The following is a 25408-nucleotide window of genomic DNA, read 5'->3' as shown; positions in this document are numbered from 1 at the left end:
AACACGAACCGACTCCGAATCGCTCGGATAGAAGACACGATCAAGGATTTGTCATGAAAAGGATCTAAAATAAGGTATGTTTTTATGACATATGTGCACCATATTCAAGTGCTCAGATTTCACGTTGGTTTGTTTACACGCTGCGACGCGACGCGACAAACTGACGCTCTCCTATTAAAATAAACGAATTCGCTTGCAGTGTAGATGGTGATAACGGGAGCTTTCTGGTTTGACGCGTCGTGTCGCGTCTCTTTCTGTCAGTGCGGTCATGAAGCGTCTCGAGTCTGTTTGGCTTGAATGGACTCGTTTGTTACAAATGTAAAGCATAACTTGGGTTATATTTTAACCCTTTAACTAGGTTAACAAGCCAAGTAGTCAACAACAAACACTGTTACTTTGAAGCAAAACTTTGGGAATGTGTTAAGAAATTTTGCTCTATCTATCTATCTATCTATCTAAAGCAGCTTATCTCTATTTCAGTGATGTTAGATAGAGATAAGTTAGACACTGTATGCATGTATGTATATTTAATGTAATTCTTTTTGTCTGTTCTGTTGTTCTTTCTTTAGGCCTGTCATTTTCTGTATCTTTCTTTCTTTCAAAATCCAGCATAATGATGCGTAAGTTCAGTTCGGAGGGTGCGTTGTTGGAGATGGACTGCCTGCCCTGGGGAGATCGAGATGGGACCTTGGAGGATGGGCCAGATGGAGCCTCAGCATCCTATCCTTGCACCCCAGATGCAAAGTCAGGGAGTGCTGGAAAGGGGGAGCTTAAAAGAGATCACAGCATTAGTATGGAAAATCTGGTTGACTTGGAGAAGGACTCTGGTTTACTGAAAGTGACGAATCTTAATGAGAGCTTTAAAGCGTACAGTGACAGCCAGCTCACTGGCAATGCCAAAGGCAGCTTTGAGAGTGTGGGAAAGTGTGAAGCCCAGCACCACTCCCCATCATCCACACTGAAATCCGGCCATATGCCTGTCTCCCCAAAACCTCCCCTCTATCACCGAAAGCAAGCTCGGGCCAAACTGACAGCTGCTAAATTACATCTTAAAAGTTTGTTTGGACAGGTAAGTTTGGAGACTTTCTTTAGAGTATAATTAATGTTTATAAAACAATCCTTAATATTAATTGCACATTTCAGCTCACATATTGACAATGTGAATTTCATCAGGACTCATTTAAGTTTTTTCTTCTGGTCCAGTTGAAGTGTTTTTTTATATATACATTTTTCCAAATATAGCATTTTTTAATGTGTTTTTAACAACAAACACTACCGTTCAAAAGTTTGCGGTTGGTATAAATGTTTTTAACGTTTTTGTCTCAAGCTCACCAAGGCTGCATTCATCTGATCAAAAGTACAGTAAAAATAGTAATACTGTTAAATATTCTTTTCTTTTTTGATATATTATAAAATGTAATTTATTCCTGTGATCAAAGCTGAATTTTCAGCATCATTACTCCAGTCTTCAGTGTCACATGATTTCTTATTATAAACATTACTTAACAGTTGTGCTGCGTCACATTTTTGTGGAAACATGGCAATTTTTTACATTTTTGATTAATAGAAAGTTCGAAAGAACAGCATTTATTTGAAATATAAATATTTTGTAAAATTATACATTTGCTGTCACTTTTGATCTATTTAATGTGTCCTTGCCGAGTAAAATTAATTTCTTCAAAAAAGAAAATCTTAGACTTCAAATTTTGAACAGCGGTGTTATTATATTTTTTAATATTTATATTTTATAATATAGTATTTTTTTGTTTCAAAAATATTTACAACAAATGGTCTTATGTTTGTAATTTGCAACAATAGCTGGAAATTTCACTACCGTAGTGTAAATCCATTACAGCTATATTCATAAGTACTTATGGAAAATTATGGCATAGAGTGCAAGACCTCACTGATTCATTTATCATTGTCCATCTATTCTAACTGAGGCCAAGACAATCACAAAAGCTTTTATTTGTCAGACAGCTGGATAATATTACCTCATTTAAGTCTGCAGAATTTGGGGGAAAACAATGGTACTTTAAACATTACAGAAACCGATAAATAGAAGATCATTTAAAAATGTAATCACTGGACTGATATGGCAGAACAGTTCCTTTAACTGGTCTGAAACTTTCTCACACTGGCCCTGGGCCACCAAGCCATCTTTATTGTTGAACGTTTTGTACGGTACAAGATGTATTTCACATATATCAGGAGCAGCAGGGCTTCAGCTCCAGGATACAGCACTGCTTATTCAGAATTCACAAGCCAAGTGTGACGAAGTCAAAGACATGAATGCAATTGTATTTCAGAAGTAGTCAAGCTCACTTTGAATCAGTTTAAGTTGAGATATAATGTTGCTTTGTCCAAACAGTAAAAGGAGAAGCAAGCTCTGAAAGGGGAACTGAATGTTCTGGTGTTGTATGAGGGAATCACACTATTGATGCAAATGTGTGTTTTTAAAAAAAAAATCTACAATATTGTGGCAAGATATCACGGAGAGATACTGTGGAGCAAAAATGTTCATTCTTTGAAATATTTTGGCATCCGATAGATCTGGCTTTGTGAGAATGCTTTCCATGACGCAAGACCTTCATGACATTGAACAAGTCATGGAACATTTGTTTAAATTATACTTCCTTAAAGTCTTGAATCAAGTCAGATCATCATGACAGTGTTATGCATATCAGTGACCTCTTATTTTTTTTTCCACACAAAGGGTTCACCGCAGTCCTCGCATTCGAATTTGACAAGTGCAGAGCACAGAGAGAACATAACCAGGTAAAATCAAACACCTCGGCAAACAATCAAGCCACATATTCATCTCCGTTTCACTTTTGGCCTATTCTCTGCCTGCCACTTGCAAAACTGGCCCTTCCCAGCCCTTTATTTTGGCCCACTGTTATTGATTCCACACATTTTATTCTGGCTATCTTTGTCATGTATCCTCTCACCCTCTTTTGTTTCTCTCAGCACTAAAGAGAAGCGTTCTCAAATGCCTTTCCTCAGGCAGTGGAGTCAGGTGGGCCACGGCAGAGCTCAACTCAGCAGGGAGGAGATGGAAAGTTGGGCCAAGTCCCTTGATGCTTTGCTGGAAAGCAGAGGTGAGCACTTAGTCGTTCGGTTTTAAAGTGCTCGAGTCGCCAGGCAGCTGGTCAAAGGACGCTTGTGAGACACCGTAGCGTCACATGGGTCAAAGCTGTTGTTCTTCTAACTTTGACCTGGAAAGCTGTTCTTGGAAATTGAGATATTTGTGGCCGACTGCCCATCCATGCTTGAAATGTTGTTTTAATGAAAATGATACATGCAGAGAGGACCATATCCTGCCTAATATCCATACTGGATCATGTAGCATTATAATATACACTACAGTTCAAAAGTATGGGAGGGGGGTTTGAAAAAAAAGAATATTTTTATTCCGCAAGCATGCATTAAATTGATCAAAAGTTACAGGAAAGACCAATATAATGTTATAATACAATGAAAAGGATTTCTTTTTCAAATAAATGCTGTTCTTTTGAACGTTCTATTCATCATGCATTAATAATAATAAGAAATGTTTCATGAGCAGCAGCATATTGGAATGATTTCTGAAGGATCATGTGACACTGAAGACTGGAGTAATGATGCTGGAAATTCAGCTTTGCATCACAGGAATAAAATACATTTGAACAGGGATTCAAATAGAAAACTGTTATTTTGAATTGTAATAATATTTCACAATAGATTTACTGTACTTTAGATCAAATAAATGCAACTTTGGAGCGGTAGTGTAGGTCAGCTTGGTGTGTGTTCAGTATAATTCTGTGGTTCAGTAATGAAACCCATCTATTACATCATTGAAACACCCTTGAAACTGCTTCCTCTTAACATTGAGGAACCTTTTTCATGTGTAGCTTCAGGCACGAGTTTCCGGAGAATTCCCAAACAACATGAAACGATATGAAGAAGCTAGATCACGGAATAATGAGCTTTTCCCCGGGAGGCTGAGAGCCCAGATGTGTTATTGCACAGATGAAACCACTGAGATTTTTACATTTTCAGAAGGAAATGTGAGTGGGGCTTGTCTATGAAAAGTTTGTCGCATGATGCCAGGCTTTTGTGAGTGGCTGTCAGGGTGAAAAAGACTCCAACCACAAGGTCTATAGATATGATTCGAGTCCCTTGAGTGGAAGGTTCATTATCCACCAGGCAAAAAATTGCTAGTTGGATTTTTTTAGAAAAGTAGCAGCAAACCGCATGATTTGCAGTATCGGTTAGTACTTACTGTATATGGTAACAATAGTTGCCTTAGAAAGCACCACTGATAATTATTGCTGACCTCAAATGTGAGAATGAAATACAGTACATGACAAACTTCTCTTAGAGTCTGTCTAAACAACACATAACTTCTAAGAAACTTTTATTATTAGTGCAGCTTGTGATGTGTAAACATTGGACTAATAGCAGATACGGTTACGCTTGATACCTGACGTCATGGTTCCAGTGATTTTCATTTTTATTAATGAGACTTAATGATTAACAGCATCTGGTCATTTCCATCTCTCAAACAGCTGTTGAACAGTTTGCAGTTACAGCTGAGACTGTTTGGTCAGAGTATAATATGGAGTGAGGATCCATTTCTGTGTTCAGTCCATTCTGTGTCACTGCTATTTTGGAAACTTATACTCTACATGCACACATAATAGGTGTTTTCCTTGAATAGGGTATTGTTTAATAAAAATAAAGACATAAATCCCATGTTGTTCAAAGAGAGCGAGAGATCTATTACATTTTTTTAAAGCTAAATTTTAGGGCTGTCATACATCTGAGGTTTGGACCGAATCCAACTATTTAAATGATACAGTATCATAAAGATCAAATAAATGCAACTTTGGAGCGGTAGTGTAGGTCAGCTTGGTGTGTGTTCAGTATAATTCTGTGGTTCAGTAATGAAACCCATCTATTACATCATTGAAACACCCTTGAAACTGCTTCCTCTTAACATTGAGGAACCTTTTTCATGTGTAGCTTCAGGCACGAGTTTCCGGAGAATTCCCAAACAACATGAAACGATATGAAGAAGCTAGATCACGGAATAATGAGCTTTTCCCCGGGAGGCTGAGAGCCCAGATGTGTTATTGCACAGATGAAACCACTGAGATTTTTACATTTTCAGAAGGAAATGTGAGTGGGGCTTGTCTATGAAAAGTTTGTCGCATGATGCCAGGCTTTTGTGAGTGGCTGTCAGGGTGAAAAAGACTCCAACCACAAGGTCTATAGATATGATTCGAGTCCCTTGAGTGGAAGGTTCATTATCCACCAGGCAAAAAATTGCTAGTTGGATTTTTTTAGAAAAGTAGCAGCAAACCGCATGATTTGCAGTATCGGTTAGTACTTACTGTATATGGTAACAATAGTTGCCTTAGAAAGCACCACTGATAATTATTGCTGACCTCAAATGTGAGAATGAAATACAGTACATGACAAACTTCTCTTAGAGTCTGTCTAAACAACACATAACTTCTAAGAAACTTTTATTATTAGTGCAGCTTGTGATGTGTAAACATTGGACTAATAGCAGATACGGTTACGCTTGATACCTGACGTCATGGTTCCAGTGATTTTCATTTTTATTAATGAGACTTAATGATTAACAGCATCTGGTCATTTCCATCTCTCAAACAGCTGTTGAACAGTTTGCAGTTACAGCTGAGACTGTTTGGTCAGAGTATAATATGGAGTGAGGATCCATTTCTGTGTTCAGTCCATTCTGTGTCACTGCTATTTTGGAAACGTATACTCTACATGCACACATAATAGGTGTTTTCCTTGAATAGGGTATTGTTTAATAAAAATAAAGACATAAATCCCATGTTGTTCAAAGAGAGCGAGAGATCTATTACATTTTTTTTTAAGCTAAATTTTAGGGCTGTCATACCTCTGAGGTTTGGACCGAATCCAACTATTTAAATGATACAGTATCATAATTTTGATATAATCTGTTTAATTGATATTCAGTTTATTGCTGAATTTATTTATTTGTATTAACCAAAACCCACAAGATTCAGAATGTAGTGAATTGATATTACCACATGAATTTTCCACATTACAACATTTCTTAAACTGTGACACCCAATAAGTAACATCCTTTGGACTATTTCTACATCTTGGTGGGAAATACATAATCTCGTTCAATGTTTGCAGTTATTACAAAAATTATAGTGTTGACTGATTGCCTCAACCATTCAACCCTTATAATATTGGGGGGGAGATCAAACAAATACTTTATGAATTTTATGGAAAATGTTTATCTAACTATAAACTGACCTTTTTAAGCTTTGCATTATTTACCATATTTACCATATACCATAATACCATATTTTATTTCATATTTTCAAACTACATTTTAAATTCAAGTTCAATATTTTTGTGCCTTATTTATTTATGCCAACACATAGGGTCAATGTAGGGCTGGGCGGTATATCGAGTTTGTACGATATATCGATATTTTCTTTATAAGCGATTCGATATGAGGCAATACCGTTTATATCGATATACAGTAGTTTGATGCGAGCGCATCTGAAAATATAGCGGAGGACACAGACTGAGCTGCTGCGGAGAAAGTGCATAATCCAATCAGTTCTAAACATGTGACAAGCTTTAAAAACTGGTAAGACATAGTTTATAGTTTCGCATATTAGTTTAAGCGGCTCGGCCCGTCATATGCTCTGACAGAAAGGCTGCGTCCAATTTGTTCTAAACATGTGACAAGCTTCATATTAAGGCCTTTAAAAACTGGTAAGACATCATTTTATAGTTTCATTTCGCATATTAGTTTAAGCGGCTCGGCCCGTCTGCTCTGACAGAAAGGCAGCGTGTGCCGCTGACAGAGACACGGCTACTCGCTCTGTTTAATGTGTTTGAGTCTTCCTGAATGCATAACTTACATTTCACAGGTATATTCTCCATCTGTAAATGTTAGAAAGCCATGGAAATATTTCCATTTTTCTGTCAGAAGTGCATGAGCCTTCTGGGATTTTCTGCTAAACTTCACTTCAGTGAACGAGCGCCGCCGCACGCATGCGCGCCAAACAGACAGAGCTCAATTAAATAGGAGCGCAATAATTCTGACTAAAATATACATTTCGCTGAAATATTTGTAGCTGGACAATAAATGTGACATGTAGAATTTTAAACCTACAAGTAAGTCTATTTTTATGATAACACTGACTGTAAAGTGACTGTGATGTAATAATCAAAATAGCCTAACACAACTGTTAGTGTTGTCACGGTACCAACATTTCAGTATTCGGTCACAGACTTCAGTGAACGAGCGCCGCCGTGCGCATGCGTGTCAAACAGACAGAGCTCAATTAAATAGGAGCGCAATAATGACGCGTAGAATTTTAAACCTACAAGTAAGTGTATTTTTATGATAGCACTGGCTGTAAAGTGACTGTAATGGGGTAATCAAAATAGCCTAACACAACTCTGTGCTTTTGTTCTCATTTATTTTCATTTTTAGTTTAGTGAAGTTAACTTCAGCTTTAAAAGCCTTATTTTTGTTTTTAGACTGCAATGTTACAATGTTAGAATGAAATGTGATTTTAACCCTTTTTTGCACATAATATAAAGGCTTACATGGTTACATTCACTTTATTTGTTTTCATAGCCTTTAATATGTATTGTTTTGTTGCACAACATTGGGCGGTAACTGAAATATATATATATATATATATTAAATACAGATTTTTTAAAATCCAAATATAAAAATGAAAATACCGAGATCTATACTGTATATCGCAAATCGGCCAAAAAATACAGAGATATGAATTTTTGCCCATATCGCCCAGCCCTAGGGTCAAGCTAGTGACATTTAATTTCACATTTGGATCTTTTTGTGAATTGTGTGGTGGGTGTGTGTTGGTGTCTGGACTGGTTGAAATGTGGGAACAGCAGTATGTTGTAAGTCCAGAGCCCTGCCCCCCGTCCTGCTTCTATTTTCTCACTTCAGAGTGTCGCAACCCGTAGTTTAAGGGTTTTCGAGAAAATCAGAGGGAAGGAAGGTATGTGGTGTGAGATAAACCCTCAAGATATCCAAAGCTTTTTTTCTTTCCTGATTTTTGTGGTGAGTGTTATGTTTAACGTGTGTGGGTGTATGGCAGAACATGCATGTGAATGCGTCATCTGAGCCTCTACCCCCCCATTTGTAAACAGAAATAGCTGTTTTTTCCCCCCCAAAGTTCATTAAGGTTCTTTCTCTTCTCACCTGCCTTTCAGTGGGAGTCACAGTGTTTGAAGCGTTCCTGCGATCCGAGTTCAGTGAGGAAAACCTGCAGTTCTACTCGGCCTGTGAGCAGTACAGACAGTCGTCCAACAAATTCAGCCTGCAGAGACGGGCAAAAATGATTACTGAGACTTACATCCAGCCAGGTGCTCCCAGAGAGGTAGATTTAGCCAAATTTGGCTGTATGTTTGTCTGTTTACAGCATTGAAAATATTGCCTCCACAATGTTCAAGCTGCTTTTTCTCATACAATAAAAAATAAATGGGGACTGGGGCTGCTGAACATCTGACAACTTAATTAATTTTTGCACATTTCAATAATGCCACAGAAATGGTAAACTTAGGCTTTAAATTTTGGTATATATTATATATATATATCTATATATATATATATATATATATATGGTATATATAACGTAATAGAATAAAAAAAAAAGTAAATACATTTTGGGTCATTTTTAGAGCTTGATAGTCCCAGTGCATATTATAAAAGCTAAATAAATTGTGGTCCTTTCCTCACACAAATCTGTCATATGACTACAGAAGACTTAAAGAAGTATAGAACATTGTTAGAATATAATTTGTTTTAAATTTTATTTTATTAATTAATTAAATTATTTATTTATTTTTTGGAGCTTCAGTCACTGGAGTCCTAGTGACTATTATAGAAGCAAAGTAAATTCCTCACACCAATCAATCGTATGACTTCAGAAGTCTTAGAAAAAAAGCACTTTTTTATGTAATAATTTTTTTTTTTTTTTTTTTGGAGCTTGATAGTCCCAGTGTGTATTATAAAAGTAAAGTAAATGTTGGTCCTTTCCTCGCACAAATCTTTCATATGACTTCAGAAGACTTAAATATATATAGAACAGTTTTTATAAAAAAAAAAAATACATTTAATTTTTTAAAATTTATTTATTTATTCATTCATGTATTTTTATTTTAGCATTTTTTTTGTGGAGCTTGATTGTCCTTGTGCCTATTATAAAAGCAAAGTAAATTCCTCACACAAATCTATCATCTTTCATCTATCATAAGACTTAAAAATAAATACTGAATTTTTGTATAATTCTTTTTTGGGGGGGTGGCATTTTTGGCACTTGATATTCCCAGTGCATAAAATAATAAAGCAAAGTAAATTTTGGTCATTTCCTCACACAAATCTGTCATATCACTTTAGAAGGCTTAAATATATAACATTTTTGTATACTATAATAGTAACAATTTTTTTGCCTTGTTGGGGGCTTGACAGTCACTCACAATCGCATTGTCTGTTATAAAAGCAAAGATCATTTGGGATATCTTTCAGTATATCATTTTTGTGCGAATATTTGTGAACTATAAATTTCATTTCTGCCACTTTTAGGTGAACCTGGACAGCAAGACGAGAGAACTGACCCTAGAGCTCCTCAAAGGCCCCTCTCACACTTCCCTCTCACATGCTCAAAGACGCATCTACTGCCTCCTGGAAATGGACTGTTACCCCCGCTTCCTCCAGTCGGAGATCTACCTCACACTACTGAGGGATTCATATTAGAACAAGAATGGGCAAAATGTCTGAAAGGGGAGTCATCCTAAAAACTGAACAGACATCATGCCTGGACAGTGGAGACCGCAAACTTGTCTCTGTGATGAAAAAAAATCATCTTAACTACTGAAGAACGTTTTAGTGAAAAAAAGTGAAACAGACGAGCAGAGATGATGCGATTGTATTGAATTTGAATGCATAGTGTCTAAAGGGGAAAGAAGTGCTGACATTTTACGTTTGATATGGGCTTTTTTATTTGCTACACTGAAACGATATCACTGGACTAAATGGCTTGTTAACAGTCAACAAAGGGAAAAACATGTCTGGCAAGAATGGGCTGTTCAGTGAAAGGCCGGAGCACTCATTAGGGTCAGACCATTCTTTGACTCCAACTGTATGTGTGGTTACAGAGGAGCAGCACTAATGACTCATTCCTCGAATTTACTTTCCAATAAATAATTCTATAATATATTCAAACAAAACCTCAAGCTCTCACCAAGACAAAATTAAAATAGACTGTCATCTAAATAAGCAATATGAACACAAGTACTTTAAATAAAAGTTAAAAACTTCCTCGTAGGCTTGAGATCAGACGGCCAGATTGAGTTTAAAATGTTTGAGACATTTTAAACCCTGTGCATTAGCATATTATGATTTTATGATCACAGATTGCATATTAAAGCTGTACTCGTCATTCATTTGAAGAAAATGTGACTGTAGACATTGAAATCAAAGGTCTATCACTGAGTTTGGCCCTTTTTTAAATCGAAATAATATGAACCCATGTTATTAAAAAGGGTTTTTGGTTGTTTTTAGGTAACTAGAATTCACTAAATGTCACACATACTTAAGTGACACTCTGTAGAGCGTGTTGCAGGGAAATGTCACAAGTTGACAGGTTTGAAATGCAGACACTGAACGGGAACCTGCTTGAGCAAACTGGCTTGACACCAGCACTAATACCATCCCAGTGAGCACACGTACATTTCCAAGGCTTCAGTTAAAGAGAAAATTACCTGAAGAGCACTTATTCTTATTATTAGACAAATTAAGAACATCTTAAAAAGAGCAGATCACAAAAATGTCAACTTGAACATCTGAGAGGGAACATTTTTCAAATGTATATTCCAGATGAATGCACATAGCAAAAAACTTTGTGATGTGTTTGTATTTTAGTGTCTGTTGATGATGTCTGCTGTGACTGACAGACGGTACATGTATTATTACTGTAGACATGCTACTAAGAACCGCATGCACTAATGTCCTTGGTTTAATCTGTTTGAGTATAATATAAAGGATTTCCTTAAGGGAATCATGGAATTATGTGATCAGTGTATAAGAATGAGCATCAGTTTGACTGTCAAAGTATTTATGTTGTTTGAGAGCAGCGGTATAAATGAATCGAGCAGAACAAATGTTTAACCATTTAATTTAATTTTCACAAAAAAGTCTGTACTTTTGCATTGACCGGTTTTTGGAGAACATTATAAAACATTGTGATTATAAAAGCACAAGCCATAAAATGAATAGCTGACACATTTATAAATAGGACTGATAAAAAAAAAGTTACAAATAGCTGCTTGATGTTTTTTTCATTAAAGGTCTTTTTCACTTTTGTGGTTTAATAAAAGTTCTTTCTCTCCCTTTATTATTCTCACTTCTTTGCGATGTCCAACAGTTCATTTCTGTTCTTAACATCTTCTGTCATCAGGGCCGTGTGCTGCGATACTCCTGTTTCTGTCGGACCCACTGGGCCATACAGCGGCTCTCCCCAACCGTCCAGGACCATCCGCCCCTCTCCATCGCAGCCGCTCCACCTTTCCTCCAGCCCTCTTCTCTGTTCTGTGACACTTTGGTCTGCAGCTCTTCTCTGCGTTCCAGGGCTGTTATAGAGGTCTGCTCCTGAACATGATCTTTCTTGGGGGCGGCACGTGTCGGAAGGGACACAACCTGGCCTTGAGGATGCGGTCTGGAAAAGAAGATAAAAAACAATGAAAGATGGAGAGAAAGAAGCACATTAAGCAGCAGAGAAGATCATTTCAAGTGAATGATGTACAAGGCCAAGGCTGAGAAGAGAAGCAGAAGTGAAACCAAACTTGTATCACAACAAAAAGAAAGAAAATTATAAAGTAGGAACATGCACATACTGTATGTCCTGTCGTAACTAGGCCCGCACAGAACACACACACTTTTGTGACATTCTTTGCACTGTTTGTAAAAGAAAATACGCAAAATGGCATGGTTAAAATGACGAGTGTTAAACTGATCTGAGGATACTAGACTAGACTCTTAGTTGCAGCTGAAAGCATTATCATATTAAACCAAATATTGAATAAGCCAGGTTTCAATTTTTTTTATTTATTTAGTTTTTTGGTGAACTGAAACACATTAAAAAAGCTTAAGAAGTCAATGTTTACATCAGGAATATACTTGAGTGCAAACTGAACGTTGTGTTTTCCAACACTTAATTGCCTATTAAGTGCAATTAACATGAAAATGCATTATAGTTTACATTTATTCAATTTTATTAAATGCAATTATCTGAACTTTGAGTGCATTTTTGATCGACTTAATTAGGACAGAAGTAAATATATGTCATTTCATAATTCTATTGTTTTTGAAATATGGTTAAAGTGTAATGCGGAATGTACTGACAAACATTTATGGTAAATTAAATATACTTTAATGTCATTTCTACAGAAACTTGTATGTAGATAAATATATTTGTAATGACATTGCAATTTGGTGCAATTAAAATATATTAACATTAAATCTAATATCGAATAACAAAGTAAAGTTAAAATCATAAAAAAAGTTACAATTATAAAATACTGGACATGCTTTAGTCAACACATCAAAATAAGTATTTTTTAAGCATGACAAAAGATTATTAAATAAATAATGATATAAAACATACTTTAAAAGTAATACTTTAAATTTGACATTATTACAAAGTATATTTTAGTGTACTTAAGTGTGTTAAGAAATATAGTCATGAAAGTGTACTCTCTTTAAGGGCACTTAAGCTACCTTTTATTTCATTGATATCATACTATCTGCAAGTAAAACTACATTAAAATATACTTTTAAGATCTGAAGTACACGACAAGTGCACAATCAATGCAATTAAATGCACTTCTTTTTCACAAAGCTTTGTCAGAGACCTTCAGGATTTCTGTCCTCCAAAAAAAAAAACATTAAAAAACATGATAGTATGGGACAAATTAACGCAGCAAATTTGCATACTCTGGGTTAATGGTTTGCTCAAATCCTAACCCTCAGTATGAGCTATAATAAAAGTGATACTTGGCGTAGCAAACCTCATTAACAAACAAATTCAGCAGAAATCGCCGGTGCTTTCTGTGGAATTCTGTAGGCGTTGATTCTGTGGAGGCCTAATCATTACCTCGCTCTCAATCCCTGGTGTTTTCGTCAGTATTCACTTCCAATTCACATGTAAACAATACTGACTCTCACAAAGGTTATGTGAGAAAAGCCCGACCTTTCTGAAGTGTGTTTGTGTTCCTCTGCATCTGCGTTTGCCCTTGTGTCACACACTCTCTCACTGAGCTCTGCTTTCAGCCCTGAGGAAGCACACACGACAGCTACTAATGGTTTACTAATGTGGTTTCCTGAGGACCATCGTAACGATTCACGTTGTGCCGTGGTAAATGGTTGATTGCGGTTCAAATGGTGCATTACCTGGAAGCTTCAAGGGGTTCTGCTCTTCCACCAATAATTGCCCGAGGTTTCGGCTGTTGATATGGCGACTGTAGAAGTTGCTCCTGGCAACCAGACCCTGATGGCTACAGGATATGAGGAAATGGACAAACAACAGCAATAGAGGGACGAGGAGAAGGGAGGGGAGGAGAGTGAAAATGGAGAAATAAATGAAAAAATGAAATAAATGGAACAATAAAAAAATTAATGTGACAGAAAAAAGGAACAAATAAAAACGTAATTAAACATAACTGCAAACGCAAATTCAAAACTCAACATTGTATGAAAACAAATTGCAGTGAAAGAGGTCACAGGCAATGATTGTGTAATGTGACAGAGGATTTTTAATCTCATGACAGATTAAAAAACTAGTATGGTGTAATGTTGCAACTTAATGTCTGGTTTTATTTTTGGACATCAGAGTTGCAGTCAAATGCAATGGCTGATATTTTAGGACTTTAAATATCAAAGCAAGTGGCAAGCGTTTCTCAGAACCATTTATTCTGAGCCATTTTGTACTTTAACCTTTTCAGTGAACACACGTACTTCAGACGGGTTTCTAGATGAGTTTAGTTCATCTTGTTAACTACAGTATAAAATCATTTAAAAAATAAAGAAAGCAAAAAGAAATCCATATATTCAGCAAGCAAACATTATATTGATCAAAAGTGGCCGTTAACTTATAATGTTACAAAATATTTTTATTTTATATAAATGCTGTTCTTTTGAACCTTCTATTTATCAAAGAATCCTAAGAAAAATGTATCAAGGTTTCCACAAAAATATTAATCAGCACAACGGTCTTCAGCATTGATAATAATGAGAAATGTTACTTGAGCAGCAAATCAGCATATTATACTGATTTCTGAAGGATCATGTGACACTGAAGACTGGTGTAATGATGCTGAAAATTCAGCTTTGATCACAGCAATACATTACATTTAAAAATATATTCAAATTAAAAAACTACTCATTTAAGTTGTAATAATATTTCACAATATTCCTGTTTTTCCTGTATTTTTAACCTTTGTGAGCATAAGAGATTCTTTAAAAAACATTTTTTAAATCTTGCTTCCCCCAAACGTTTGCACAGTACATATTTTTCCATATAGCATTCTCTGACATTGATAAGTCCTATCAGTCAACCACTTGTCAGGAGCGAAGCCCTAAGGCCAAGACATAAATCTGGACTTAAAAATGAAACCAAGGTCCTGAGGAGCTCCGGACCATTAAGTGTAGAATCTAATACATAACATCTCATATCCCTTATGTTCTGTTAGAGTAATCTGTTATATGACAAATTAATTAATTGACAAGTGATTAAATAATACCACCTATCAGTTTTTCAGTGGCAACTTTTATTACTTGCTGCTCAGGACAGAGGATGTTTGACAGTTGAGGGTTAACACTATAGTAAATTGATCAGTAAAAAAACTCTATTCTATTATCTAAAACACTCCTTACTGGAAAGGGTATGGAAAAGACCAAAAGAGATTCTAATTTAATTACAAATGTGTATTATCAAATAATTTCACAGGCAATCGTATCATTCATACACTCACAAGGCAGAAAGCAAAATCAGAAAATTTGAGTTCAGTCAAACAATGAAAAATTCTGTTATGACTTTATCAAGCTGCTTTCCACTCACAGGCTGTTATTTTAGCTGTGGAATACAAATAGAATTCTACAAAATCTTCACACCATTCTTCTGAAGATTCTTCAAAATTCTCATTTTGAGTTCCACAGAAAAATTATCAAAAGTGTGAGTAAAGAATGACATCAGTTTTCACTTTTTAAAAGAATAGTTTACCCAAAAATAAAAAATTTTCTGAAAATTTACTCATCCTCAGGCCATCTAAGATATAGATGAATTTGCTTCTTCATCAGAGCAGATTTGGGGAAATTTATCATTGCATCACTTGCTCACCAATGGATACTCTGCAGTGAATGGGTGCCGTCAGAATGAGAGTCCAAACAGCTGATAAAAACATGAATATTATGAAATACCATGGAGAGAGGACTCGTATTTTAGCCGAATGCAGTTAAAAGTTCAGTTAAAAACATCTTGATGGATTTGTTCCTTACAAACACAAACGCTTTTTCACTTGACAAGATGTTAATTGATGGACAGGAGATGTTTTTATCAGCTGTTTGGAATCTCATTCTGACGGCACCCATTCACTGAGCAAAGGACCCATTGGTGAGCAAGTTATGTAATGCTAATTTTCTCCAAATCTGTTCCCATGAAGAAACAAATTCATCTACATCTTGGATGGCCTGAGGGTTAGTAGATTTTTAGCAAATTTTCATTTCTGGGTGAACTATTCCTTTAATTGGAACTAGCTAAGAAGTTTAAGACAATGAAGTTAAAGACTGAGGGTCAATGAAAGCTGAGCCTAGATCTATTTAAAGAGCTAGCGTGGAATGAGAGAATGAGAAAAAGAGAGAAAGCATGTGGTTAAAAGGAAACAATAGTTGAAACTCATCAAATAAAGTGAGGGGTTCGACAACAAAATGAGCGTGTCATAATTGGGGAAGTCAATGCATAAAACGAGCATGTCATAATCAGAGATGAAAGGAGGAGAAGAAGAAAGAGAGAAGAGGGGAGGAGAAATGTTTAGCGATTCTCCAAAAGAAAGTGGTCAAGGCCGCTTACGTGTTAGAAGAATAAACAGACTGCGTATCTGACCTTTATGCAGTACACAGTGATACACTAATGATGCACTAATGAGCTGAATTCACATTCCTGCCGCCAAGTCGACCATGCACTCATCTAACACAGGAAGTGGCTCATAGTGAACATGAACGACCTTAGTGTCTCTTCACATTCATTCCCACAGAGCAAATGCTCTCAGCCTCCAAAATAAGCCCCAGATGGAAAAAGCTAAGAGGATGCGATGTAAATATTTGCAAGCAAAGTACTGGATTTAGACTTAAGTATGTTGCAACTGGCCGTGAGGTGTGTTTGAGATGCACCTGGTGCGTTTTGCCCTGCAGCTGTCGTTGAGCTGGGAGAAGGGGGTCCGGGGGGCCGCGGCGGGGCGGAGCAGGGCACGGCTGGGGGAGGATCCCACACTGAGCGAACGGGATTGCGGAGATGACGGAAGCAGAGGGGGAGAGTGGGGGGGACCCGCGGGGTGAACGAACGGCCAGGGGAGAACCCTCTGCTCCTCCTGAACCACTGCGGAAGAGAGGAAGTGGAATCATAAAGATTTATGAATTATGATTCCTCTTACTGATTCCTTAACAGTTCCACTTATGATTCTTTTGGTACTTTTAAGGAATAGATATGTGAAAAAGTGAAATGCAATTCCATTGCCTCACTATAAATTACTGGCTCATTACAATCATTTGTTCAGAAATCAGACTACACTGGGTTGTGCTGTATGTTTTTGATTCATAGCTGATGCATAAGAGTCATTTGTTCAATTGGACTACACTGGTGAAATTGTATGTTTGTAATTTCCTAAACAGAACTCATTCGAATAATTTGTTCAAAAATCAGACAACACTGTTTGTGCTGTACGTTTTTGATTCTCTAAAAAGAATTTGTTCAGGAATCAGACTATACTGATTGTGTTGTATGTTTTTGATTGGCTAAAAATATAACTGGCTCATAAAAGCCATTTGTTTGGTAATCAGACTACACAGGTTACACTATATGTTTCTGATTCATAACTGGTTCATAAAAGTTATTCATTCAGGAATCAGACAACACTGGTTGAACTGTATGTTCTGGTTCATACGAGTCATTCATTCAGGAGTCAGACTACACTAGTTATATGTTTTGAATTCAATAAAAAAGGACTCATTACAATCATTTATTCGACATTCAGACTTCATTGGTTGTACTGTATGCCTCTGAATCACTAAAAAGAACCACCTTGTAATAGTCATTTGTTCAGGAATCTGATTATACTAGTTTGCTTTTTGGTTTTTAACTCACAAAAAATAACTGATCCCTTAGAATCATTTGTTAGACAATCAGACTACATCAACTGTCCTATCTGCTTCTGAATCAGTAAATAGAACCACCTCGTAATAGTCATTTGTTCAGGAATCTGAATCACTTCCACATGAACCGTTAAAATGGCATTCCAGTATTTTGAAGAATGACACCAGCTCTGAATAAGAACAGATTTTTTTGTTCCACCTTGTTACCTGTATACATGGTGACTGGATTGAGACATGGATGTAGATACTCACAGTCCCCTGATTACAACCCTAAAATGTCTAAATTAGGAGTGAGAGTACTTGCTCCTTGCAAAATGCCTGTGATGACTGAAAAAAGCTCTTTCCTAAGAACTCTAAAGTAACTGATGGACCAAATCAAGACATTTAATGAATAATGGGAGGCCTGTTTCCAGCTGAAACTATTTATTACAGCGGCTGGATAATGTCAGTATTCAGCTAGTTGGTGTTAATGTCAGCTACTAGGGTCTGTATTGTGCCAACCGGTTAATATCCGACACACGGAGCCTATGAGTAACCCACCTTCTCTTTCCATTAGTGAATACGGTTTGATCTCTCCCTCTGGCTTTTTTGGGTGAACTTTTCTCAGTTGGACCACTGTAAAAAAGAGCAGTGTGGTCAGAAAGAGCCAATGGAAACAACAGGTAGAGGATAAGTCTGGAGTTCAGCAAGCAGTTAAACAGCACACACTGCATTCTTCACAGATATTCATGTCCATAAATATCCATGGGCATAATGCATATATCGATTATCATTCCACTGCACTTTGGGGAAAACATATAGCACTTATCTATAATTGGATTTTAAAGGGGAACAGCAAGGGAGTTGTTGGGACTGATTGATATGGGCAGAGGTTATGGGGGTCTGTTTGAGTGCAAAGGAAGAGTCTATAATGAGTGGACTTGAGTATACAATAAAGGAGTGATAAGTAAGGTGGAAGCCGGGTGACGGTGGGGTAGGGGAGGGGAACAATAGATATTCAATGTCCTTACAAAAATCCATACATCCCCTGATCCGTCGAAGGGGAGGGAGGTGTTCCTTGGTAGATGAGACAAAAGCACTTGAACAATAAGTGTCTTGAGTTGTTTGCATGGTAAACCCAGTGTAGGGTATAGCTATCAACTATAAACAGCCCAAATCTGGGCTCGGTAAGTCATTTATAAACATAAATAAATGCATTGGAAATGTTTTTGCCAGGTACAAAGATGACATTTTATAGAAAACAAAATAACAGGTCATGATTTAGATCAGGAAATACACTTGATTTAAATATAGAAGCACTAAAAATATGAAACAATAAAAGAACCAAAAGACAGCTATGAGCACAACAAAGACAGACTTTTCTTCAATTAATTGTGGCATCTTCTAAAATGTAATTTGATTGCAAGGCAGCAAAAGAATATTGCTAATGTTTTAGAGAAACTACTAGGTTCTGGACTTTTTTTCTGCATTACATTTCAATCTAAAGTTACTCACCAGTTGGCTGATAACTATATATGGAACAAGAATGATAACCTAGCCCTGAGTCATGTAAGTGAAATCGGTGATCCTCTCTGAAATAAAATAAAAGTTTTATCTCAAACCGAAGCCATCAAGATGAAAGAAAAAATAATAATAACTTTTTCTGTGACAATAGCAGTTTTACAGAGAGACATAGATTAGTTGTACAACTACAGTGTTTGCCACCAACATGCAGGGAATCACAACTAAATAATCCCACTGTCATATGATTTAAATAAATAAAATATTTTTAATTAATTACTTTTAAGTATTATTATATGTTATTATAGTATAATTCATATTTTCAATTAGCTTATATTTTTTGATTTTAGTTTAGTTTGAAGTTTTACTAATTGTTTGTGCTTTTGACATTTTTATTCGTTTTTTTTTATATTGAATTAATTTTATTATTTATTATTAATTAATATTTGCTTAATTTTAATTCATTTATTTGATATTTGATATTTAGTTCAGTTTTAGTTGCAGCAATTTTTGTACTTCAAAATTTGCTTAAACTTTTACTTTTAAGATTTCCATCTAATATTTATATTTTATTTTATTTTCAGATTCATTTCAATTAATGAAAAAAATATTTTTTAAATATTTTTTTAGTTAACAATAACAGCAAGGATTAAAATAATGCAAAATACAGTTTCATGGCCAAAAGAAATATTTATGGCCAGTATTTCCTTGTCACTGTCAGGTGTAGCTTAAATGGACTCTGTACGTTAAGTGGTTCGAGCTGAATTACTTGGAGAAATTTAAGGAAGAAAAGAAAAATAAAAAGAGGAGGAATTTCAATACAGTGCTGCCTTGCACGTACTATAATGAGGAGAATGGGAGGTTGCCCTGAGAGAACGACTCACAGAACACTGGCACAGATCCAGAACAACATTCCAAACCCACAGAAGAACAGTGATGCAGTCAGGCATTACCTGATCTACTCTGGAAGAATCCACTGAACACCACAAAGTTATTCACCTGAGAGGAACAATTGTGAAGAAATTAGACAATTACATCATAACAATCAAGTTTTGCAACGGTCATTTACACACCTACTTTTATGAGGAAAACACTATTGTATGAAGTCTGTATTGTGTGCAAATAAAAACGCTCACACGTCATGCACATAATCCATATCAGGATTTACACCCAAGACATAACATGTTATTATAGTATCTGATGAAGTCGTTTTCATCAAGTAGTGTAATCTAGTTTGTTTCAATTACAGTTTGCATTTCTGAGAAGAGTAACATCGTGTTCTCCTAACCAGGTGTGACTCAATTAACTGTAAAGGAATAAGCTTTTAAAATCTCACTGGCCCAAAAATCTCACTCCACAGAAAACCAAACATGCTCTGATTGGCTGTGATTGTTTTGCACCATGCAGCACTTTCACTTTAAAAGCGAGATCATACCTGAGGCACACTGTTCTTGAGATCATAGTGCTTTTCTAGAAATGACAGGAATTTAGGAGAAGGTCTATCGTACGCCATCTGTTCAGGCTCCACCCGTTTGTGCTGTTCAATCAGAATGTTATGTTCAGGACAGGAAACCATGAGTCACAAAAACAAGCAGGACTCTGTACTTAGTAGCAAATACCACTGGGTCCTTACACCATTCTCTCAAGTGAACATATTAAAAAGGAATAGCTCACCCAAAGATGAAAATTCTGTCATCATTTACTCACTCTCATGTTGTTCCCAAACTGTCACAAATTTTTTTTTTTTTTCCGGAAATCACAAAAATTGATATTTGGAAAAATGTTCCTGCTGCTCTTTTCCACACAAGCAAAAACTCCAAAAAACAGCAGAAAAGCAGTCCATACAACTAATGCGCTATATTCTATGTATACAACATCTTTGTCTGAGAAATACCCCAAAATATACTCTCGTTTTAAATTAGGTTATTCAATGGAAATCTGAATAAAATGCAAGTGTTTTAACAAAAATCTTACCCTTCACCATAGTGCGCAAATCTTTTTTGCACTTCTGAAAATTCAACCTTGCCGTATAGCATTCAGCAAGGTTGAAACACAAAAAGCAATGCTGTTCAGCATCGTTGACGTCCAACCTGGTCTTGATGGGGCACGTTTGAATATGTGCACTTGCAAATGAGTTTTAATGGTGAAGGGGGAAATGATCTGGGAATAAAGAATTACATTTCAGTTTGTTCAGATTTTCAGACTTGGAATAAAGAGAATGAATTATATCGACCACTTTCATGATACTTCATTGATGCTTTTTGTTGCTTGTTTTTATTGTATGGTAAAAAAAAAGCAGCATGAACATTCTTTGAAACATCTCCTTTTGTGTTCCACGCAAGCAGGAGAGTCACATGGTTTGGACTGAAACGAGGGAAGGTAAAATGACAGGATTTTTCTGTAAACTAGTCCTTTAATACATTTAGGCCGCTGACAGACACTCACTTTCAGCATGAAGTCGAAGAGCTCGAGCCCGTAGCCATGTCTCTGCAGTGTCTCTGTCACATAGAAATCCAGCACACACAATGGCTCGGTCTCCAAATGCGCCCCCCGTTGGTCCTGGATGCAATTACAACATACTATAAACCACTGATGCATCAAGTTTAAAAAGATGTAATTACCAACTCAATAATGAGCAAACACTTACAAGTAAAAACAGCTTCTTGTAGCCAACCTTCAGAAACCCCAAAATAACACCCCTCCCGCTGGTAAAGCAAAAGACAGGAAGAGGGCGTCAAAGATTGTTATTAACAGCAGATGAGGATGTGTTTATATGTAATGGAAATGGAAAAACAGGAAAGAGAGAGGCCAGCTGTATTGACATGTAAATAGATTAAATCTGAAGGATAGGCTGCGGGGAGGGATAGAGAAAGCGAGCGAACCCGTTCTGTTCTCCATCTTTCAGGAGGTAGAGATGGTGTCTGTTGGCCTGGAGCTTTGCTGCACTGGTTATAGGAGCAGGCAGCTGCTGGGCCTGAGGAGTTACACACACACATGACATGATGACAGGCTGAAACTGACAGTGAATGACATCTGCAAGCTCAAAACAAGACAAAAGACAGTCATTATTACCTTAGAGGAGGCTTTGCCCAGCTCATCTATAACTGTGCTGATCTGAAGAAGAGGATCTGGTCTGGAGAACAAAAACCAGGTATGTTAGGAATCTCACACACAGAAGATGTAAAAATGTGAATTTGCATATGATTCCAGTTATGCAAGTCATAACGGATGCGTACACATTTACAATGCATAACTGTTTGGTTTACAAGTGGGAATCATATATAGCTGTGCTATACATTTTAACAGGTTTTTCAATAGCTGACGCTGATATCAAGGTGGTCAATGGCTGATATAATGAAATATACATGTAAAGACCCCATGAAATCTTTGACGAAAGGAGTTTTTGTCCTGTGTTGACATATTACATATTAAAACATTTGTGTGGGACATATCAAATGGCTTGTCCTATTTTTTTAAATAGCCAATAGGGTGTTGTTACGTCACAGTTGTGAATCATGATTTGTTCCAAGGGTAGGTAGAGCAATGGTTCTCCACCAGGGGACCGCGGGGCATCTGCAACTTCCAGGGGGCCCCAGAAAGTAGTTATATTAATATAATCTTAATTAAAATGTTGATACAAAAAAATGTATCAATGTAGATACAACATTAAATTGACATTTTATTATTTTTGAGTTTATATATGAGATATTAGCTTAGATATGAGGGCCTTTGAATATTATCTTGGAAAAAAGAGAGCCTTGGAGTCCAAAAGACGAGGCTGAATCCAGCTTCTTATTCGCAGCTTCTGATGGAGGCTTTCCATTCCACCTTAAAAGACGTGATGCTTCCACGTCAGTTAGCTTCGCTCAGTTAAGGGACCATGCAGCTTTTTCTCTTTTTCATGCTTTTTTAAGGGATTGTGTTGCTTTTGTGTCTATTTTCAAAATAAACTAATAATAAACTATTTTGAGACGCAAATAACAATGCTTTATAAGCAAAAATGGACTGTAAAAATATGAAGGCAGTATACAGTATTTTTAAATTATTGAACATGTCATCAGCTCTACTTAGGGACCGTGTGACGAGGCTGAATCCAGCTTCTTATTCGCAGCTTCTGATGGAGGCTTTCCGTTCCACCTTAAAAGACGTGATGCTTCCACGTCAGTTAGCTTCGCTCAGTTAAGGGACCGTGCAGCTTTTTCTCTTTTTCATGCTTTTTTAAGGGATTGTGTTGCTTTTGTGTCTATTTTCAAAATAAACTAATAATAAACTATTTTGAGACGCAAATAACAATGCTTTATAAGCAAAAATGGACTGTAAAAATATGAAGGCACATAAAATATAATTACAGTATTTTTTAATTATTGAACATGTCATCAGCTCTACTTAGGGACCGTGTGATTTTTCTCTTATTCATTAATTAAAAAATAATAATTCAAAAATTATTACAAATTTCAATATCCCGAGGTGACTAGAGATTATGCCAGCTACAGTTTGGATCCAGAAAGTAGGCCTACAGTTTTTAAGGTAGTACAAATTACAGTATTTACAAATATGTATGAATTTAAGCAAAATTAGTGTGCACTTTAAAACAATGATAGCATGATCATTTTGTATAATCATCCATGTTTGATGTTCTGGAGTCCTTGCAGAGGTAGGTGTCATCTACTCAAAGGTGTTGGGTCATCTGAAGTCTTCATAAGAGGCTGGATCCAAGCTGTAGCTGGCATAATCTCTTCAATAATGAAAAAACACTGTAATTATATTTTATGTGACCTTATATTTTTACAGTCCATTTTTGCTAATATAGCAGTGTTATTTGCGTTTCAAAATAGTTTATTATTCTTTTGTTCTGAAAATAGACACAAAAGCAACATAATCTCTTAAAAAGCATGAAAAAGAGAAAAAGCCGCACGGTCCCTAGTTGAGAGTGAATAAGAAGCTAACTGACACGGAAGCGTGCGTCTTTTAAGGTGGAACGGATAGTGTCAATCAGAAGCTATGAATAAGAGCTGGATTCAGCCTCGTGTCCAAAAGGTTGGGAAACTTCTAAAGAGCATCTGATTCAATTCGAATCAATATGCAACTTTAAATGGGACTTGTCACAGCACTTACATATTGTTGCTTTTTTTGTTAGTTTTGATTGATTCTATTGTCCTATAATTTGTAAGTCGTTTTGGATAAAAGCGTCTGCTAAATGATTAAATGTAAATGTAATTTTAATTTCATTTAAATTGTAAATTATACAATAATTTTATTGTAAATTTTTATTTCATTGTAATGTTGGCAAATTGAATACTCAAAATACTGGTTAAATAAAAAAAAATTTTGGTGAATTATAAAATTTATTTAAAATCTATCATTTTTGTATTTATTGGAATGTATGCTGTACAGTGTTGCTTATATATGCTGAAAACGCACCACAAATTCCTTCATGTTATCAATAAATCTATCTATGGGAGGAATGGCTTTTTCTTGCATTGCTCAAAAAATATGCAATTCATAACCTGCTTCTATTAGAAATGCCCCTTCACTTGATTGATTTAAGAAACTGCTCAAACACATCTTTTCAGTAAAGTTTAGAATATTTAACTATTATTGTTATTTATATATAATGTATTATTTGATTCTTTGTAATGCAATGTAGCGTTTTAAGTATAAGAAAAACGCATTACAAATCAAATGTATTCTTAAAATATTTTTATTGTATTATTATCATAATATTGATTTATATTAAATTTAAAGAAAATGTTTATCCATTATAAAATGTTTATCTATTAGAAAATTCTTGTTATAATCAATCTATCTATAGCAGGGTGAGATTTCTTATTGTGTGATTACAGTCAAGTCTGTGGCTGTCTTGCTGAATCAGCATCGTTCAGATTAAACCAATGGCAGATTAAATCAGACTCATGTCAGATTTGTTTTTACTCAGGGCCGCATTTGCATCCTCATCCGTCTCCATACAGCAATGGGCTTATCATTACAGGAAAAAGATGACCTGGACCAAATGCAACATTTAGCCTAATAAAACAACATCCTAAACCCCCCACTGCTAGCACAATGCACGACAACAGTGTCAACCACTGTTACAAGACGAAAGCAGGGCACGATGCACACAGATTACACCCATCTCTCCCAGCAGCACACATTAAAGCATACAGTACCTCCCATGCGCTTTCCGACCTGCACTCAAATTGTTGTCCAGCACAGTAATTCTCTCGGGGAAAAGCGCGTTTAGGTCGAAAGGGAAATCCATTGTAAGGACAGATCTGGAATCTTAAGACAATACACTACTAATGCCCTGCTGCAGATTCAGATGCATGTATCACAGCGCCAATCGATTCTCGCTGCACTTGATTTAGTTAAAGCACCAGTCCCCCATCAGTGCCACAGATCTGGAATCTTAAGACAATACACTACTAATGCCCTGCTGCATGT

The 25408-nt window shown here is 36.2% G+C and overlaps 2 protein-coding genes across 9 annotated transcripts; one reads left to right on the top strand and one right to left on the bottom strand.

The window, feature by feature from the left end:
* On the top strand, positions 1–11439 carry LOC107711337 (regulator of G-protein signaling 18-like). 2 transcript variants are annotated; one of them, XM_016516321.1, is made up of 6 exons: positions 1–74; positions 570–1069; positions 2717–2778; positions 2971–3101; positions 8260–8426; positions 9632–11439. In XM_016516321.1, exons 2-6 carry the CDS (start codon positions 614–616, stop codon positions 9800–9802), a joined length of 987 nt encoding a protein of 328 aa, XP_016371807.1. In that variant the 5' UTR covers positions 1–74; positions 570–613; the 3' UTR covers positions 9803–11439. The 2 variants fall into 2 exon arrangements, with proteins under 2 accessions (XP_016371807.1, XP_016371808.1); XM_016516322.1 differs by having other exon boundaries at positions 8–74; positions 610–1069.
* LOC107711335 (alpha-tubulin N-acetyltransferase 1-like) lies at positions 11250–25353 on the bottom strand. 7 transcript variants are annotated; one of them, XM_016516316.1, is made up of 12 exons: positions 25135–25353; positions 22040–22100; positions 21850–21941; positions 21615–21672; positions 21413–21526; positions 20403–20504; positions 19921–19966; positions 18478–18523; positions 18008–18082; positions 16490–16694; positions 13496–13599; positions 11250–11762 (listed from the first exon to the last, which is right to left on the bottom strand). In XM_016516316.1, exons 1-12 carry the CDS (start codon positions 25224–25226, stop codon positions 11501–11503), a joined length of 1257 nt encoding a protein of 418 aa, XP_016371802.1. In that variant the 5' UTR covers positions 25227–25353; the 3' UTR covers positions 11250–11500. The 7 variants fall into 7 exon arrangements, with proteins under 7 accessions (XP_016371802.1, XP_016371800.1, XP_016371801.1 ...); XM_016516314.1 differs by lacking the exon at positions 18478–18523 and adding an exon at positions 13296–13398; XM_016516315.1 differs by lacking the exon at positions 18478–18523 and adding an exon at positions 13296–13377.
* Positions 25354–25408: the final 55 nt, after the last annotated feature.

Source organism: Sinocyclocheilus rhinocerous, unplaced genomic scaffold (genome assembly GCF_001515625.1).
Source record: "Sinocyclocheilus rhinocerous isolate Xijiao unplaced genomic scaffold, SAMN03320098_v1.1 scaffold86, whole genome shotgun sequence".
Taxonomy (NCBI): domain Eukaryota; kingdom Metazoa; phylum Chordata; class Actinopteri; order Cypriniformes; family Cyprinidae; genus Sinocyclocheilus; species Sinocyclocheilus rhinocerous.
Note: the sequence above shows the minus strand (reverse complement) of the source record. Positions and strands in the feature narration are given on the sequence as shown.

Bases quoted from the DNA above. Each gene is read 5' to 3' on its own strand.
- LOC107711337 (XM_016516321.1), top strand. From the start codon at position 614: ATGATGCGTAAGTTCAGTTCGGAGGGTGCGTTGTTGGAGATGGACTGC. The intron at 2,779-2,970 runs GTAAAATCAAAC...TGTTTCTCTCAG, and splicing joins CACAGAGAGAACATAACCAG to CACTAAAGAGAAGCGTTCTC. The intron at 8,427-9,631 runs GTAGATTTAGCC...TGCCACTTTTAG, and splicing joins AGCCAGGTGCTCCCAGAGAG to GTGAACCTGGACAGCAAGAC.
- LOC107711335 (XM_016516314.1), bottom strand. From the start codon at position 25,226: ATGGATTTCCCTTTCGACCTAAACGCGCTTTTCCCCGAGAGAATTACT. The intron at 20,505-21,412 runs GTGAGTGTCTGT...CTGATTGAACAG, and splicing joins TCTTCGACTTCATGCTGAAA to CACAAACGGGTGGAGCCTGA. The intron at 19,967-20,402 runs GTATGATCTCGC...TGTTCCTCTCAG, and splicing joins TCAAGAACAGTGTGCCTCAG to GTGAATAACTTTGTGGTGTT.